General features: G+C 48.2%; 2 protein-coding genes across 3 annotated transcripts in view; both read left to right on the top strand.

Moving 5' to 3' along the window:
* Positions 1-3,269: 3,269 nt before the first annotated feature.
* Positions 3,270-4,217, top strand: LOC132078783 (keratin-associated protein 5-1-like). The gene has a single exon (XM_059481110.1). The coding sequence runs from the start codon at positions 3,270-3,272 to the stop codon at positions 4,215-4,217; it is 948 nt and encodes a 315-aa protein (XP_059337093.1).
* Positions 4,218-7,035: 2,818 nt separating this feature from the next.
* The window catches only part of PTPN1 (protein tyrosine phosphatase non-receptor type 1), a 31,649-nt gene continuing 18,947 nt past the window's right edge, over positions 7,036-19,737 (top strand). Inside the window, exon 1 of one of the 2 annotated variants that reach the window (XM_059480938.1) lies at positions 7,036-7,189. In XM_059480938.1, the coding sequence (XP_059336921.1) occupies positions 7,127-7,189 (63 nt within the window). In that variant the 5' untranslated portion in view covers positions 7,036-7,126. Of the gene's footprint in view, positions 7,190-7,532; positions 7,662-19,737 lie in introns of those variants that run through there. The other variant, XM_059480939.1, reaches the window with a different exon arrangement.

The following is a 19,737-nucleotide window of genomic DNA, read 5'->3' on the forward strand; positions in this document are numbered from 1 at the left end:
ACAAGCAGTTTTACTGAGCCCCTCGGACCCAGCAAAAGGGAGTTGATCTGAGCTCCTCTTCCGTTATGGGAAATAAATAAGGAGTGACAAAACTCTCACTGTAAAAGCACTAAGATGTGCCTCCAGAAATAATTGCTCTTTGGAGGACAGTATAAAAATAGTCACACTTGCTTCGAGGAAATATTGGTTAAAATGGATAAGATTTTATTTCCCTATCACTGTTTTTCCAAAAGGCTTACCTGAAATGAGAAGGCTTTTGTTCTCCTCCTAGACAAAAAGGAATTCAGGCTGCTCTTTCCACACAAGATATTTGTTGTAACTACAGTCTTACTTATGGATGGCATGGATATAATATTAATAATAATAATAATAATAATAATAATAATAATAATAATAATAATAATAATAATAATAATAATAATTATTATTATTATTATTATTATTATTATTATTACAACAAATAACAACATTTTATAACACTAGAAATATTGTTTATGTGCCATGTGGTTTACTGTACTAGAGACCTCATCTTGCTTAAAACTAATCCAGAAGAAAGCTCTTTTTTTTTTTTTTTGTGGGGTGTGGTTTTTGGTGGTGGTGTTTTTTGGGGGATTTTGGTATTTTTTAAAGTAGCATTGTTCCCACCTCCATTCCCCAGTGCAGCTGCATAAACCCTGGGGCTGGCAGAGCTGCAGCGCTGGGATACCACAGAAACCAGCAGCAGGTGGCAGAGGAGGTGAGGCTCGGTCAGCCTTGCTGCCACACACTTCTCCTTGGGTACCCAGCCTCAAAGCAGCCAGCAAATCATAAATGGAGCTCACTTTGCTCCAAGCCAAGGCTGCTGGCAGCCAGGAATTGGGGGCAGACTGCAAACCCTGCAGGAATCCCAGGTAAATCCGCAGCAGCTGCTTGCCCTGCTTGCCATGCTGCGCTCACGGTGCCACCAAGGACACCCTGTCTCAGTAAAAACCTGTGCTGTGACAGTAACCACAGAGCTAATGCTCCCCTGCATTTGTAAAACCAGCAGTCACAACTTTGAATGAAATGCAGACAGTGAACATTTGTATCTTCAGTGTGAGGGGGAGAATATTTCTGCTTGCCAGACTAGAGATGGGCAGAGTGCAGCACTCACCGTTCTGCAGCCCTGGAAGCGGAGGTGAAAGTGATTCCAGACTCAGGGATGCTGCATCTGCTGCAAGGAAAAGGATCATTTAAGGAAAGGGCTGCTGAAAACATTCTCTCACTAATCTAAAACACTGCATAAAGCACAAAACAGTGGCTGAAAGCCCGGGGATAAATTACCTTACAATCAAACACACACACATCTCTCCTGACACCACAGAGTCCATCACACCTGAGTCCCTCATGACAGAACCAACTGCATTTGGAAATCTTTATTTAGAAAACTAAACAATCTAGCAAGATTTCAACACAGACCCCCTAAAGCATAATGCTGTGAAACCAAAGCCAGCTCTGCAAGTGTAATTGTACTCCATTATCACATTAGCCATAAAAAAAGTCTTCCCAATCGTTACTACTTGACTTAAAAATCCTGTGCACGAGTAAAATCCAAGCTGTGCTCACCACGAGCAGTAAGGACTGGAGTGCCACCCAACGGTGAGACAGTCATTAACAGCTCTGATTAAAGCTTTCTGCCTCTACCTGCTCCTACCACAGCAGGGAACGAACCACCCTGCAAACCCATGGGGGCTCTGAAAGATCCGAACAGCAGGAGCTGCCCAGGCACACACACACAAGTTATTTTCCTTTAACAGAGGCAGTAGCAGAGTTTTTGGTGTCCTAGTCCTGTTTCCAGCGTTTAAGTTCCGTTTCATCCCATCCCACCCCATCCCATGCAGAACTTGTTTCCCCAAAGCCAAAGCCTGAGAGCTGGCAGAGCAGCGAGCCTGGGCAGTCACACACCCTGCCACTCCACAGTGATTTTGTGCATTTGTGTATTCACAACTTTCTCCATAAGTTACTTGGAGCTGCAGAGGATGAAGAGAGGCTATGAAATGTAGGATTGTGCTGGGACAAGCACCTGCCTTTTCCATGAAGTAGAAATAACACAATCCTACCCTTTCCCCTGGATTCTTACTGACATTTCAAGGGCCAGACTCTAGTGGACAATTTGAAAACCAAAACCTCTGAATCAGACTATTCTGGGATGAAAAAACAGTGTGCCTTAAGTTGCACAGGTTGGAATTATTTTGGGAAGGGACCGCCTTCTTCTGTGCAAAGTGCAAGAAGGGTTGTGTCCTGAGACCACAGATCATTTTTATTTACCTAATCCTCCATTATTATATGGATCTAAGTCACCAGTAATACTTTTAATCTCTTCTGTGTTTTTTTTTCCCTGCAATACTTAGCAGATTTTGCAACTTTTAGTATTTTGTAAGGTAGATCATAAATTTCATAAAGGCTGTTAGGAAATTTTTTCTGCTGTGCATTTGTGTGTGGAGGCACAATTTGAGGATTAAATATGTATTAAAGGGTGAACATGTTTGTAGGGCACAGATGTCTGATCCAAGTGGATGTTTCCAGCCCATATTCTTGGCTGGAATATATTTCAGACCTTCAACTCTACTGGGACAGGTATCCAAAACCGTGGAGCCAGTTGTGCTCAATTCAGCACCGGGTTAAACCCCCTTTGGCTTCAGGTGAAGTTATAAATCCAGAGATTAATTTACCCTTTTCCCATTGCGAGCCAGGACTGGAAATGTCATGAAAACAGATGTAACAATTCCAATCCACACATTCCTATTACCTTCCCTATTCTATCCCAACCATCAATAAATTGTATTGTAAGATGTTTAGGGTTTCTGTTTTTCTGGGGTTTTTTTTGTTTTTTTTTGTTTTTTTTTTTTAATTTATTTGTACTGCTTCCTACTAAGAAGGGAGTAGTTCAGAAGCCACCAAAGAAACCTTACAAAACAAGCCAAGGTATGCCAGGGCCAATTTTGCCTATAGAAGCATTTCAGGCTGAAACATTTGGCCACTGGCAAAGTACATATTCACAGTGAGGAATGGAAAGGAACAGTGTAAAAGCTTGCACGAGGAGGAGCCGTGCCGTTCCCGCCTGGCCCCGGCGCTGGGCAGGGCTGGATTCCAGCTCCCCGCGTTCCCGCAGCACAACGATGGAGCAGTGACACCCAGCGGCTCCTGCCATCGCTGCGGGATTGCGGGACTGCGGGATTGCGGGCTGCGGGGTGCGGGATTGCGGGGTGCGGGATTGCGGGCTGCGGGGTGCGGGATTGCGGGACTGCGGGATGCGGGATTGCGGGCTGCGGGATTGCGGGATTGCGGGATTGCGGGGTGCGGGACTGCGGGATGTGGGATTGCGGGATTGCGGGATGCGGGATTGCGGGATTGCGGGATTGCGGGCTGCGGGATTGCGGGACTGCGGGGTGCGGGATGCGGGATTGCGGGATTGCGCGGTGCGGGATTGCGGTCTGCGGGATTGCGGGATTGCGGGCTGCGGGATTGCGGGGTGCGGGATTGCGGTCTGCGGGATTGCGGGATTGCGGGCTGCGGGATTGCGGGGTGCGGGACTGCGGGATTGCGGGCTGCGGGATTGCGGGCTGCGGGGTGCGGGATTGCGGGACTGCGGGGTGCGGGATGCGGGATTGCGGGATTGCGGGGTGCAGGATTGCGGGGTGCGGGATTGCGGGACTGCGGGATTGCGGGACTGCGGGGTGCGGGATGCGGGATTGCGGGATTGCGGGCTGCGGGATTGCGGGCTGCGGGATTGCGGGATTGCGGGCTGCGGGATTGCGGGCTGCGGGATTGCGGGGTGCGGGACTGCGGGATTGCGGGATTGCGGGGTGCGGGACTGCGGGACTGCAGGATTGCGGGCTGCGGGATTGCGGGCTGCGGGATTGCGGGGTGCGGGATTGCGGGACTGCGGGGTGCGGGTTGCGGGATTGCGGGACTGCGGGGTGCGGGACTGCGGGACTGCGGGGTGCGGGATGCGGGACTGCGGGGTGCGGGATGCGGGACTGCGGGATTGCGGGATCGGGGAATTGCGGGATTGCGGGATTGCGGGATGCGGGATCGCGGGGTGCGGGACTGCGGGATTGCGGGGTGCGGGATTGCGGGATCGCGGGATCGCGGGGTGCGGCTGCCGCGGGGGCTTCTGCCGGGGCTCCCCACCGGAGCTCTGCCGGGACAGCAGCCCGGCTGCGGGCTGGGGAGGGGCCCGGACCGCGCACGCCTGACGGAGCCGGGACCGCACAAAACTGAAGGACCTGGGGCAGCACACGCCTGAGGGATCCAGACTCGCGCACACCTGAGAAACTCCGGACCGCGCATACCTGAGGGGCCCGGGCCCGTGCACATCTGTGTAACCCCTCAGCCCTCACATACCTCTGTAACCCCCGTCCGCGCTCACCTGATGGAGCCGGGCTCGCGCACACCTGATGGAGCCGGACTCGCGCACACCCGTGTAACCCCCGTCTGCGCACACCTGATGGAGCCCAGCCCGCACACACCTGTGTAACCCCCGTCTGTGCACACCTGATGGAGCCCAGCCCGCACACACCTGTGTAACCCCCGTCTGTGCACACCTGATGGAGCCCAGCCCGCACACACCTGTGTAATCCCCGTCTGCGCACACCTGATGGAGCCGGGCTCGCGCACACCTGAGAAAGCCGGGCTCGCGCACACCTGTGTAACCCCCGTCTGCGCACACCTGATGGAGCCCAGCCCGCACACACCTGTGTAACCCCTGTCTGCGCACACCTGATGGAGCCGGGCTCGCGCACACCTGTATAACCCCCAACCCTCACGTACCTGAGGGTCCCCCCCCGCCCCAGCTCTCACACACCTGAGGGCCCCCCCCCAGCTCTCACACACCTGAGGTACCACGGGCCCGACGTGGCTCGCTGATCGACTCCCGGCCCGGCGTTGAGTCCCAGCCCGGTCTCTGATGTCGCATCTCTTTGTCCTCACTCTCATCTCTGCTCACCTGCCCCCTGGCAGGTCTGTCCCAGCCAAATCCCGCTGCCCAGCTGTCCCTGCTGCCGAGGCACTCTGTCCCGCTGCCCTCACTGCCGAGGGACGCTGCCCGGCTGTCCCCGCTGCCGTGTGGCACCGGCGCTGCCCCGCTGTCCCTGCTGCCCGCTCCTGTCCCGCTCCCACACGGACACTGAGGCCACACGGGCCCCTCACAGCTGCTGCTGCCCCCACGCTGATCAGGCAGCAAAGGGTGCAGCTGACCAGGCTGACCAACCCTGAACATGCCAGCGTCCCCTCCAGGACTGGGTACCTGAACAGTGTGGGCACGAGGTGCCAAGGAGATAAAGCTTTCATGCCAGAGCATATCCACAAAGCTGGGGAAGGGTCCGGAGTGTCCTGTGAGGGGGCTGAGGGAGCTGGGAAGGGCCTGAACCTGGATCAAAGGAGGCTCGGGGGGAATTTCTGGCTCTGCACAGCTCCTGCCAGGAGGGCACAGCCGGGGGGTCGGGCTCTGCTCCAGGGAACAGGGACAGGAGCAGAGGGAACGGCCTCAGACTGGGCCAGGGCAGCTCAGGGTGGGCACAGCAGGAATTTCCCCATGGAAAGGGGGCTCAGGGCAGGCTCAGGGTGGGCACAGCAGGAATTTCCCCATGGAAAGGGGGCTCAGGCACTGGAACTGCCCAGGGAGGGTTGGAGTGTCCATCCTGGAGGTGTCCCAGGAATTCCTGGGGGTGGCACTCAGAGCTCTGGGCTGGGGACAAGGTGGGGATGGGCACAGCTTACATTTGATGGCCTTGAAGGGATTTTCCAACACAAATAATTCTATGATTTGGCATAAATTTGTATCTGCATATTGTGAGGGTCTCGGTTTTCTAGTCCTGGATATCGTTGCGTGTAAAACGAAAGCCAGAATTCCATAGCACATCCATCAATTTGCTGTGTTTCGCCAAAACGAGAGTCACAATGTGTGCCACTCTGGAAATTGCTTCTTACTTCTTTTATATGGGCATACACAGATAAAAGCAAATATTTATGAAGTAGTCCATCTGCTCAAAAATTTCCAATTATTTAGTAAAATCATTTCTTGAACCAGCTGGACACATTTAAAATGTTACTTGCCAGACATATTGCCACTGTAATGGACAGAGATTTATGAAGAAATGTGATACACTAATTTTCTAGGTTACTCTGTGAAATTTCCAACCGAGTATCAATTTGTTTGTGATACATGACTTGGGATATCTATGTCTGTCTGGTTGGAATATCTGCATTTCAAATTCAGCACTATGGATGAGGGCTCTCTGAGACGTGTAGGCTACAATTCCATTTAGAAATCAATGGCCTTATGGAAAAGCTGAGGTAGACTGGCAGGTTTGCCTCCTCGGACAGGGCTATAGCACCTGGGCAGCAATGGCCATTCCGGAGCAGGAATGCAAGAGAACAGATGATCAAATAGCACGCGGAGCTTGTCCATTTCCTTCCATCGAAAGGAGAAACTGGCAGGACTGATTTCATTCTGCAGACCGCGTTAAGAGCGGAAGCCCTCTCCATCTGTCTGCAGCAAGAGCAATGTGCTGCCGGAGGCTACGGAGCCCGCGGAGCCGCATGCCAGCCGGGTGCACGGCCAGACCCGGCCCCGCGGTCCCCCCGCGGTCCCTCGGTGCCCGTGCCCGTGCCCGCACCGCCCTGCCCGCCGGAGCGTGCCAGCACCGCGGGCCGTCCCGCCGCGACAGCGCATGACCCGAGCCGACCCGAGCCGCTCCTGGCGGCCGGCACAGCCCGGCCCGGGGACAGAATGGCCCCGCTCCGCCGCGTCCTCGCCGTCGCCGCCGCCCCGCGGCCCCTCCGCCGGGCCGGGGCCGCCGTTCCCTGGGCCGGGCCGGGGCCGCGGGGGCCGAGGGGCGCCCCGGGCCCGCCCCGCTCGCAGCCGGCGGCGGCCTCGGGCCCGCGGGCTCGGGGAAGGCCCGGGCGGGGCGCGCTGCCCCCGGCGCGGCCCCCGCAGCCCCCCGGGCCGTGGGGCGGGCCCGGCCCCGCTCCCGCCGCCCCGGACGTCGCGTCGCCGGGGCGGGTGCGCAGTTCCGGCGGCAGCGGGAGGGCGGGGGCCGGGCAGAGCCGCCGCGGCCTCGGCAGCAGCTGCAGCCGGAGCGGCGCGGGGGGCCAGGCCCCCGCCATGGAGATCGAGAAGGAGTTCCAGCGGCTGGACCAGGCCGCCAGCTGGCCCGCCATCTACCAGGTGAGGGGCAGCGCCCGCCGGCCGTGCCCGGCCCGGCGGCAGCGCTCCCTCCCTCCCTCCCTCCCTGCCGTGCCTCCCGCTGCCCGCGATGCCGCCGCTGCTGCCCGGCCCCGGGGCCAGCCCTGCCCTGCCCGGCACCGCCGCCCCGCTCGTTCCCCGCTCGCTCCCCGCTCCGGGGGCACCGCGAGCTGCCCCCGCTCCCCGGGCAGGGGCAGCCCCGCTCGGCAATGCCCGCCCGGAGCACGAGCAGCTCCGCTCGGGCGCATCTCAGCCCTGGAGCCCCGCGGGGCCGTCGGGCCGCAGCGCTGCCCGAGCTGCCCCTCCCGGACCGGGCAGCCCATCCGCCAGAGTTGTCTTTGGGCTCGAACAGAGGAGCAGCGAGGGGGGCATCAAATGCGTTTGGCTTTTCGGTCACCTTAATCATAGAACAGCGCCTGAAGCAGCGAATTAGCAATGCTTGTGCAGCTAGCTGGTACTGGGTATTTATTGTGTCATCTACTGCATTTAGATTTTTTTGCGATATTTAAAACAACCCTGTTGCAAACGCGAATGCTTGCAACAGTGTTTGCCTTCTGGATCCAGCTTCACGTACAAGCCACAGAAGTTAGTGCTTTTATCTTTAAAAGTTTTTCACACCTTTATCTAAAATGAAGTTTAAGAGAAGCTGAAATACATGAATGACTGGGCGGATGTGTTCAGTCAGATCAGGCAGCGTTGCTGTAACATCCATTTGAATGTTTAAGCTGGTATATTGCATAAATGAATGACTTGAAGTTCACGTTTGCAACACAGACGTTGAGCTTCGCTTCTTTCATTGTGAATTTCTCTGGCAATAGACCATTGAGAGAAAGAGGTGTGTAAAAGTGAAATAAATGGACTTCAGTTTCAGAATCGCAGCAGGCAAGTATTAACATCAGTAGCTTGCCGGGTGAAAATCTTCAGTTGTCTGGCATTCAGAGAATAAGCATGACATGTTGAGCCTGCTTTTGGGAAGGTCCATTTCCTACATTTCCCTTCCCTGCCGAGTGTCAGTGCTTGCTGACTGTATCAGTTGAAAGTCATGTGGATATATGACGTTATGTTTTTGCTGAACTGTTCTGGATGATTTGGTGTGTTGCGGGCTTAGTGCTCAGGAAATGATTTTGAGTAATAGAGCTTTGTAATTGAAGCGGTACATTTCTACAGGTACAATTTAATTACAGAAGTGAAATATCTAAGTAGAATGAGAGAATGGCCCATTTTCAATGAGGGATCAGCATTCAGTAATATTTTTGTCCTGCTCTCTTTGAATGATATGACTCAGTGGCCTGCTCAAACTGTGGCACAGCATGAGCTTTGATTGAGCACTAAAATTCAATTTAAAAAAGGACTAAAGTGATTCTTTGATTTGCATCCAACTATTGACAAGCACAGGGGGTGGGTTTTTCACTTGGTTTTTTTCCCCTGATCGATTAGTAAATATGTGCATCTATGTCATGAAATTCAGTTTCTCAACTGCATCCTGCTTTTAAATAAGCTGTTGGAAATGGCATCTTGGCAGGTCATGTACATCTGGAAGGACAAGGTAAGCTGTGCTTTTATTGTCTGAGCTGTGACATTAACAAAGCAATTATCCTACAAGGCTGATTTTTGCTTGAACAATGCAGTAGGCAGAGCAGTGCATGAGGTTGGTGCAGAAAAACATCTTCCCCCAGGGTAATTGTACCACAGATTCTGGTACCTCAGTGTCATGACTGTACCTGCTGAAATGCAGAAACGTTCCCCAGTGCTGCAGGTGAAGCATCCTGCAGGCAGCCCGTGTTCCTTGTCCCAGTCTGTTATCTCCAGATACAGCCCAGCATCTCCAGGAGGAATCAGCAGCACACAGGGAGGAGTGGCCACGGGAGACGTGTCTGGGTGCCCCATGACTTGCAAGGGTTAAAATTGTCCGTGCTGCTTTTTTTTGCATGAGCGGAAGCTGTGTTCAGCTATGATAGTACAGTTGTGAAGGAATAGAATTTAGATTGCCTTCTTTTTTCAGCAGAAGTAATCACAGGATGGGGACACAAACATTTCAAAATGCAGACCTTGTTTAGGTGATTTTGTGATGATCATGTCTTGGGCACTGCACAATATGGAGCCATTCTCTGTACCGCTGGTCAGAACAGGATGAACAGTGATGAACTTCTTTGTGTTTTCTTACTCTGTTTTTTTTTTTTTTATGTTTATTTAGTTTTTAATACCTATTTCTATCCCTTGCTTTCCTGTAGATTTACTTGTTACAAGAACTGTGAGCTGTGAGATCCTGTAGAGGTTGTTCAGGGACCCAAGTGAGAAAAATTGCTGAGGTTCTGGCTGTTGCTTGTATTTTAGAGAAACATAAGCATAAGAAAGGCACATTCAAATCAAAATCCTCTTCCATGAAACAGTGAGTTAGAGGAATGTGAGCTTTACCATGTACTAACTGTGGTAAAGGTGTGCAACAGAAAACAAATGCTTAAGGGTAAGTGAATTATATGCACCCTACAGAAATATCATTAGAAGTATCTATTGGAATGAGAAGCATTCACTCTGGAGATGTCACAACAAAAAACCCATACCCCAAAGCTAAGGAAAGCGCAGGTTAGGCTTTTAAAGCTGGGAAGAAAAGTAAATATTTGTCCAGAATATCAAAACAACTCTGGGTTGTCATTTGCTCACAGTGAGTGCAGTGTCAGATTTTCATAGTTATTTTACATGCAGAAGTCTTTCAGAACTTTAGGAGATATTTTAGTTTCTAACTTCTTACACAGGGTGATAGAACGAGATTTTATCTTAAAAACACATCCCTCAAGTACAGGTAGAGTTGCTTCTTGTGTTTATATAAACCACATATGTTGACTTTAGCATGTTGGCCAATGATGTTAACTTTGATGTGCTTATCAGGAGCAGTAAAAATACCTCTGAATTATTTACTGATGTGCCATTCAACTGGGGGATCAGTTCACTATGGATGGAGGCAGAGCTGTCATTTGGGGACAGCTCATGCAGAGTTTTCCATGTGAAGGTAGCAGAATGAAACTAAAATGAGCATTATTTTCTAGTTTTTATCGTTAGTGGAATTTATAATAAGAACTGGATATAGTTGAGATTTTCCAGCATGTTTGGAAGTGAGTATCCTGAAAACAGAACTACCTATCTCTGGAAAGCTGAAGTGTAGTTGGAGTTGGGCTTTAGGCCTGTAAATAACTGTTCTCAGTTTCTTTATTAATTTTTGAGGGTCTTTTAACCAGATATTAACATGAACATTAGTTTTTCAAACCTCTCTAAGCTAAACTAAAATACTACAAATTATGAAAATTAATGAACTTCATTCACATTGTGGGAGGAAGATAGAAAGATATCATGGATATTTTGGATATCCCTCTATCAAGACAGAAAAGGCATGGGAAGTTTTTTAGGTATTCGCTGTCTCTGGAAAAATATTTGTAGAATATTTTCTTATGTAGATGGGTTTTGATGCTGAAAGTAAACTGTGAAATGGTTGACCCTGAAGAATTGTAACAGTGTGGCTGTGTTGTGTATTTAAAGTCAGTGGACAGGAAGCTCTACAAGGGCTGTTGGTTTATAAGCTGCAGCAAGAGTGCAGGCTGCAGTCTGAGAGCATTTGGAATACTCCTTTGCTTGGGTGCTAAGCAGCAGATAAATTGTGGCACGAACATGACTTCTTATAAATGCATCTTTGTGCTTTATTCTGCCAGTTCTAGCTGCAGGTCTCTGCATGCAGCGCCTTGCCACTGCTTAATTTGTGCTCTGTTGATTCATTTGGGGCTGAGCATAATTGGCTCTGGTTGTGGAAAGCTGGCTTTAGACTCAGGGCTGCAGGGAGTCTCTGTTCCTTCAATCAGCTGAAGATATTCCATGTTTTCCTGTGCTGTGCAGAGTCTTCCTACACGTGGGCAGGGTTGGTGATGGAGAAACTAAGTGTCTGTGGCTCACAAAGTCGGGATCCTGCCTGGAAAGCAGAGCTGCTGTTCAGCTGCAGGGGCTGGCACCTCTGTGCCCCTGGGGCTGGCGCTTCTGTGCCCCTGGGGCTGGCACCTCTGTGCCCCTGGGGCTGGCACTACTGTGCCCCTGGGGCTGGCACCTCTGTGCCCCTGGGGCTGGCTCAGGGCGCTCTGCTGCCTGGCCTGGCTGTTACTGCTGCCTCTTTCAGAGCAGCACCAGTTGTGTCTGCTGCTGGCAGATCTGAGGTTGGCTAAGTCCCCTTATACAAAGCCACCTGAGCCGCTTACTCTTGCTTTTTCTACACAGTTTAAAATCTAAATACTTGAACTCAGAGCTTCCGTGATAGTCTTGCTTGTAACAGAGCATGGAGAAATGGAGCCTGTTATGGTTATCATTTGCTAAAAGTTTAGAAATCGTACAATGTACACACAGTGCTCACCTGCTTCTGAGCATTTTTGGTGTTAGTTCTTCCACACGGTCCTGTTGCCTCCTCTGTGTGCTGGAAGCACAGATGTATGGAAGAAAACTGTTAAGGAGAAAGCAGTGTTGGTCACATGCCAAATGATGGTAAATTTCAAATAGAAATAGCCCTTGTAAGCAGAGAATAAAATATGGTAGTGGTAGACCAAATATTTTTCAAACTAAAATGACTTTCTAAATGTACTGGGTAGGTTTGAAATAACAGTTCATCCTATAGTTACCTCAACATTAAAATGAAACGTTTTCCTGTAATACTTGCTTTGCAAATGGACTTTGTCCAAAGGTTCTCTTTAGCTGAGTCTTCAAAAGATGTGGCTTCCACTGAAATATCACTGCTACTTTCTTGTAGACTTGAGAATTACCATGTTTTAGATCAGTGTCACTTGCATGACCCAGGTATCCGTTTGGGTTGTGATTTAGCCTCATTAAATACCTGGGGATACTCAGTGACTCCTTACCAGTGATTGCTTCTCTGCACGGTTCACAATGAGCACAGACTTGGTCTGATCCCCGAGCTGGCGTGTTTGCAGTGCTTACCACTGAGGTTTTCTGGGGTTTTTTAGTCATTGGTCAGCTTGTTTGACGTTGATTTGCAGAAGAGGTGGTTTTTCCTCCCTGCTGCCAGGAGACATGCCCTTGCTGGTTTGACTGGGAGAGGCACTTTGATAGAGCATCCAAACGCCTTTGTGTGTTCGCTTTGTAGATCGTGTACTACAAATGCCAGTTCATTTTCTGCCATGCTCTGTGAGTTCAGATGTGCTTTTTCTCTCACCCACGCAGAATATAGCAAAGATTCAACAGCTTGCCTGTCATATTATACCAAGAAAAACTGGTAAAAGCGATTCTTGGAAATGCATGTGATTCTGCTAATAGTGATAGCTGATCTACTTTCAAATTGGGTTGCATTTTCTGTGTTTGAGAAAGCAAGTTCATAGAACAGTAGAAAAAAATTACATCCTGGTTGGGAAGGAAAATGAGCAGGCATAATATGAAACTTCTAGAAATCTTTTTCTATTTTTTCTTACTTTTAATTCTGTATACTTTCCATGTGAACAGTTATCTCTGCTCTTGGTTGTTGTGGATGCTTTAGGAAGTTGTAATTCAGGGGTCAAAAGTCACCTTCAGCACTGAGGGTGAAGAGATCAGTGATGAAGATTTACCTGTTTCACTAATGATGAAGAGATCATTTAATCAGATTTACACTGTTCTGTGCAGACTTTTTCTTCTCCTTAGAGGGTTAAAACAGTTTCTACATCAATAGAAATAGAAAATAAAGCAAGAATACAGCAGGTTTTGCATTCTGCCAGTTTAGGCAGTTACAGAAAAACTTCTGTGGAGCACAGGGGTGAGTGTGGAGCTGGGCAGACCTTGCTGCAGGCAGAGGAAACCCTCCCCTCTGGGCTGACAGCTCGCTGTACTTCATGGACTAAAATAATTCTAGTTCAAAATACTACTCCATAGTACTATTCTGAACCTAAAGCAGCTATTGTATTTGTGATCTGTCAGGTCCTTTTGCTCGTATCTGAAGTTCTCAGAATTTTATGCTGCTTCTGTCAAGTACTTGCAGGATGGCCAGGGTATCAGACCCAGCCAGCATGGATTTAGGAGGGGTAGATCATGTCTGACTAACCTGGTCACCTTTTATGACCAGGTAACCCGGCTAGTGGATGCAGGGAAGGCTGTAGATGTTGTTTACTTGGATTTCAGCAAGGCCTTTGACACTGTCTCCCATAGCATACTCCTAGACAAACTCGCAGGCCGTGGTCTGGACAGGAGTACCCTTTGCTGGGTTCAGAACTGGCTGCATGGCCGGGCCCAGAGAGTGCTGGTGAATGGTGTCACATCCAGCTGGCGACCAGTCACCAGTGGTGTCCCTCAGGGGTCTGTGCTGGGGCCAGTTCTGTTCAATATTTTTATTGATGACATGGATGAGGGCTTAGAGTCTTTTATTAGTAAATTTGCTGATGACACTAAATTGGGAATGTGTGTAGATCTGCTAGAGGGACGTAGGGCTCTGCAGAGAGATTTGGAACGGTTGGACGCATGGGCAGAATCAAACGGGATGAACTTCAATAAGTCCAAGTGCGAGTCCTGCACTTTGGCCACAATAACCCCCTGCACCGATATAAGCTGGGGACGGAATGGCTGGACAGTGCTCAGGTGGAAAGGGACCTGGGGGTGCTGGTTGACAGTCGGTTGCGTCCAGTTCTGGGCCCCTCACTTTAGGAGGGACGTTGAGATGCTTGAGCGTGTCCAAAGGAGGGCAACAAGGCTGGTGAGGGGCTTGGAACACAAGCCACATGAAGAACGACTGAGGGAGCTGGGGTTGTTCAGCCTGGAGAAAAGGAGACTCAGGGGTGACCTTATCACTCTCTACAACTTCCTGAAGGGTGGCTGTGGTGAGCTGGGGGTCGGTCTCTTTCTCCAGGCAACAACAGACAGAACAAGAGGACACAGTCTCAAGCTGCGCCAAGGGAGATGCAAGTTAGAATTAAGAAGGAAGTATTTTACAGAAAGAGTGGTCAGATACTGGAATCATCTACCAGTGAGGTGGTGGAGTCATCATCCCTCGAAGAGTTCAAAAAAAGACTGGATGTGGCACTTGCTGCCATGATCTAGTTGAATTGTTAGAACATGGGTTGGACTCGATGATCTTATAGGTCTCTTCCAGCCTTGAATTTCTGTGATTCTGTGATACTTGATTCTGTCAAGTGCTTGATGCTGAGAGCCATCCTACAAAAGACACTCTGTTTCTCAGATTCTTTAGATTTATATGGAACAAGTGTTGTACACATGAAGAGGAATGTTCTCATAACCTTCTTCCCCTGTGCACAGTTCAATGAGAATTGCTTGTTTATACCATCCCCGATCCCACAGTAACAGGTTACAGTAACATAAACAGCGTGACCTTTTAATGCGATGGCAGGAAGTAAAATGTGAAATCTATTTTAAAAATGCATCTTTGACTAAGGAAGAGTATACTTCCTTTTTCTGACAGGAAAAATAACCCATGTTCGTTCAGAAGATCTCAGTTCCATTTTGCTGTGTGTGGCCTATTTTTTCCAGTCTTCTGTACAGTCATTGCAGCTGCTGGAAGTAGGACTAAACCTCTGCCATCCTCACGTGGAATTATATCTCCTTTGTTAACATTTGCACAACCATCAGTGACTAAAGACGGGGCTACAGGAAAAACACAACTCTGACACAAGCAAGAGGTTTTAGTAAGAGGAACTTCTTTTGGAAAGAAGGAAAGGGTGGGTCATAGGAGCAAGAACTGGAAAAATACTACATGGCTTCTTCAACAGCTAAAATACATATTGACACATTAGACAGAATTTCCCCATATTTCTGGAAGTGGAAGAGATATGGGGAATTCTACCCAGTAATGGAGTGGGGGTGCACAGCTACCCAGCTCTGGAAAATGGTTTTGTTTTCTTCCTTAAGAGTTTAATTAAATTGGAAATCAACAGTCACTTCTTTCTCAAACTTCTGCCAGTGGAGGATTTTCACAGTAAATCGCAGTTGCTACCTAGAACTTTGTGGTCTGCGGGGTGTCATGAGCAAGAATCGTGTTTCAGCCTGTACTTTTTTTCATTCCCAGTATTGAAACCTTCTCAGAACTGGCCTCAGGTGTTTCATGAGCAGAGCAGATGTGCCCTGGTGCTGTTTCATAGGGAGTGTGTGCAGGACAGTGTGTGCTGGGAAGCAAGAAACCCCTTCCTCTGATCCCTGCCCATCCCCTGAGCTGGGGTGGCATCAGTAGGGCACTAAAGTGGCAGGGCTGGGCTTGGTGTGAGCGCTGGGGCAGTGCTCTTTGGCACTGAGCAGCCTTACCTGCCTGCCTCATTAATGATTTCCCTTTGGAAATCACTCCCGTTGCCTTCTGCTCTCCAGCAGTCCCTGATAAGTGACACAGCTCGCGAGATAAACCAGGGAGCATGTGGCACCCTGGGAGCAGCAGGGCACAGCAGCTGCTGGCTGGGCAGTGCTGGTGGGCACAGGGAAGCTCTGATCACTTGGAGGGGCAAAGCCCACGGTGCCCAGCCCTGCTCTGGAGCAGGGCTCAGGAACAGGGCTGCTTTCAGGGGCCCTCAGCTTCTGCAGCTTCTCTGCCCTGTGTCCATCAGACTCGTCTGGTGCTCAGCAGAGGCAAGGGATTGGAGCAGGGGGTTGAAAATGTGTGAAATCTTTAGAGCTGTGAGTTGCTGGATTTATTAGCCCACGTGAGAGCATTAGTAGAGAGTCTAATCTTACCAGTCTTTTTAGAGCCTGTCAGGAAGCAGACGGAGCAGAAAGGTTTCATGGAAACGACTGACTTACGTCTTATCTGTCATTGATTTTGTGTTTTAATTTGTGTAAAGCTGACCGTCAGGAGTCTCCACTGGGAGCCAAGCCCGTCAGACAAGGCTTTGCTTGGTCGCCCACACAGTCCAGTGTGCAGGATACTGCTCTGTGACTGACTGGCTGACAGCAGGAAATTCCTTGTGTGCTGCTCTGCCTGCTGAGTTCTGTACCACATGGAATTTGGGGTGCTAAAACTGTTATGTGCTTCTTATCTTGTAAAAATAGCTCAATAAGTTAATATTGCTACCCAGTTAGGAACAAGCATTCAAACATTTATTGCTTTCATGTAATAACATCTACATCTTTTGGGTTTTCTTGTTCCAGAGTCTTTGCTAACAATGTGTTCTGCATATTAAACTCTCTCTCTACAGGCAAAATTGTCCTGAAATACTTACAGAAGAATAATATAATTTAAAAACGCTTTGCTCTCAGCAGTGTTGATATTAAAGGAGGCATTTGTGTGTGATTCTGATCGTTGATAACCTTTATTTGTGGATTAGTGCTCAGAAGCCTTTGGTGTAGCTGTTTTTGGAAGTGGGGAGTGGAAAGAGTTGTGATAGACGTGAAGGGTTTATTTCAAGATATTTACTGCATTTTTCAGTATTATTTTTTTCTGTAGGTGTTCCAGATCTGTTCTACAGTTGCAAATGAGGATTTGAGGTAGACATCAAGTGATAAAGCATGTTTAGTCACAGCTGATAACTGGCTTTGGCTGGCAGGAAGTGGAACACGATGAGCAAGAGTCTGGTGGAGCCTGGGGTGTGGTGGGTTCAGTGCAGCACTGTCTGGGCTGGCGGGAGTGCTGGCAGCAATGGGAGTCGTGTTTCCAGGGAGGACACTGCCACTACCAGAGGCAGACGTGCTGAGGGTTGCTTGGCTGTGCTAAATCAGATGGTTTAGTTCTCGGAATTAATTCTTTTTAACTAGCACGATGAGTAGATGTATGAAGTGGCAAAACTGTTTATCTCATCTGATGCTCACAACTGACTCTCACTGCAGTCTGTGGCATTAGCATGGGGAGCATTCAGCAGTCCTTTGAAGGCCTGGCTTGTCAAGTTTTGCAGTCTTTTTCGTGTGCTGGAGTGCAGAGTGTGAATCTGTCCTGCATTAGGATGTCTGTGAGCATTTATCTTGATTATGTGATGTCCCTGTTTAACACTGACATTTGTTTTTATAAACTCTAAGTTGCTTTCAGATGAGAAGATGTCCTGTACAGCTGGGCATGAAAGCTCTCTGTGCCTGTAGTGACAGTTAAAACATCCTCTAATAACACAGGATTGGTCCTGTCAGTGTCTTGAAGCATTGCTTGGAGAAATAAAAATACTGAATACATTTTAGCTTGTAAGGTCTGGCTGGTTTGGGGTGGTGATTGACCCCAGACTGTGTTTGGGCCATGGACTGGGAGCTGAGCAGCTCAGAATGCTCTAAGGTTTAATATTAACCTAGCTTACTTAGATTGCTTTCCTAAACACAAATTAGACAGTCGTGTGGAAAAGCAGGAGTACCCTAATTCTGCTTTATCTAACATCTGTTTTCAGCAGTACTGTTTGTTCTCAGCAGGTTTTTGTGTGCATTGCAGTAGCTTGGCAACCTGTAGGTTGCACCATTCAGTGAATTCAGTATGGTTTTAATCATCACTACGATTTTCCTTTCCAGATTTGAATATTCTAAGTACGGTGGAGTGGGCATCTGTAATTATAACTGCAGCCCCATGTTAAACAGATCCCAGCTGAAAGAAGCTGTTCATGCAAATTTGTAATCCAACAAGTTCCTTCAATTGCTGTCCTAAAGTCTTTCTTAAGAAAAGGCACTTAAAACTTTTTTCTGGAAACGGTGGTTAAGCAGTGCAGCTACTCAGGGTTCCCAAAGAGGGGTCTGGGCCGTGTGCTGAGAGCCAAAGCTGCTGCAGCGGGGCTGCCTCTGCCTCTGCTGTGGGAGCAGAGCTCCCGTCTGACCTTTCCCTGCATGCAGAGGCACGAACCTGCATTGTGCAATCCTGGTAATTGTACATTCCCTTTAAACTCTTGGAATCTTGTTAGGTTGGGAATGATAAAAAGCTTTTAGTAACAGTGTAATAATGAGCATGCTTTGGCAGAATGAATCCGTAGTTCCGTTGCCTGTCTATTTACTAATGGCCAGCATGGTGAAACATTTTTGTGCCATAGATTAGAACTTGCTGGAGTTTGGTCTTATACCCTTAATTGTAGGGAACAGATAGAATGCAGACCCACTTACATCATGGATCTGGTGCCTGTGTAACATATGCTTCATAATTTTGAATGCATGGGGTTCCTTGATACTAAATAAATTCAGTTTTCCCCCTCATACATCTGACTTAAAGTCTGCCTCTCAAGAGTAGAGCAATGCATGGTACAAACAGCTTCAAGGAAATGAAGTTTGCCACTGAAGAAGATGTAGATAATGATATTTTTTTTAATAGGTAAGGCAGAGTTCACAATTTCCTATATAAAAATTCCTCCACTCTCTTTCTGGTGTGTTTTAGTACTTCCTCTACATACAACCTTATATCTTGGAGAATTTTTATGGAATTAGTAGAAAGTTGGAAATATGGCTCTTGCTTGTCCCACAGCATTCTAAATAGAAAAATAACACTGACATGCTCTGAACATGTGCCCCACTGTAGTAATGCTGTGACTATTTCATTAACCTGTGCATATACATTAGAAAATCCAGTTTAGCTTTTAGATTCACATTGCAGTACCCAGTGTGAATGAAATTATTACTCAGAGGAACACCCCTTAGCCACGAGGGAAGAGAAATCTGCCTCATATTCTGACTTTGCTTTGTGTTTCAAAATAATGAAGGATTTATTTGTGTTAGAAGCTTTCTTTCTCATCTGAAGCAGCTGGGAACTGGAGCTTGTCTTGCCTTTCAAGGCAGGCTCTTCTGAATGCTCCAGGTGGAGGCGAGTTGGCCTTTACCTTATCAAATGACAATATTTGCCTTTATAAATGAAACACTTCAGAAAGAGCAGTGGGAAGTCTATCAAGTCTGGATATTCTGTAGCATCTGGTGTGGTAACAGCATTGTGCTGTGAAGGCCAATTTAGTAGGTTTTGGAGAGGGAAAAAATCTTTGGGGCTCTGACAATATGCAAACTAATTAGAGGTTACAGTGAACACAGCTGTTTCTGGCCAAGCTGACTAAGCTAGGAATTCAAATTACTATTTTTAGCCATCTTACAAGGTCTCTAGTTTTCAATGATTCCCATGTTATTACTTCTAAAAATTATATTGTTGTGCGTTTATCACCCTGACAATAAGCATTTTTAGTGAAACCAATCCCTTACTTTTTAAATCAAACAAAGTGTTTGCAGTTCTGTGAGATATTGTGAAGATAGTCTCAAAATCACATTCTGAACTAGTTTCTTTTTTCTAATAAGCTTTGTTTGGAACTTTCTGCAAAGATTACTGGATAAGAAAAAGCATTCCTCAAAATCTGAATGTACTGAATAGACCTACTTCATGCATAAATTTGTTCCTTTAAAAAAATCAGTCTAACATAGCATATGGCAAGCTGGTGTCTAAAACTGCTTCAACTGGCTGTTCTTTCTAAATGCATATGTAACTCATTTAACTCCAGATAAGTATTAAAGAAAAACCATTGTAATTCCTGTTGTCTTCTGTGAACGCCAGTAGCTTGCTTATTCTGTCCTATAAATTACAATAGATAAAATCTGAGTTTAGTTTTAGTCAGTGTTAGGGGTAGAAAATGAGGCTTACAAATTTACTCTGTTTT

The sequence above is a fragment of the Ammospiza nelsoni genome, chromosome 12 (assembly GCF_027579445.1).
Source record: "Ammospiza nelsoni isolate bAmmNel1 chromosome 12, bAmmNel1.pri, whole genome shotgun sequence".
Taxonomy (NCBI): domain Eukaryota; kingdom Metazoa; phylum Chordata; class Aves; order Passeriformes; family Passerellidae; genus Ammospiza; species Ammospiza nelsoni.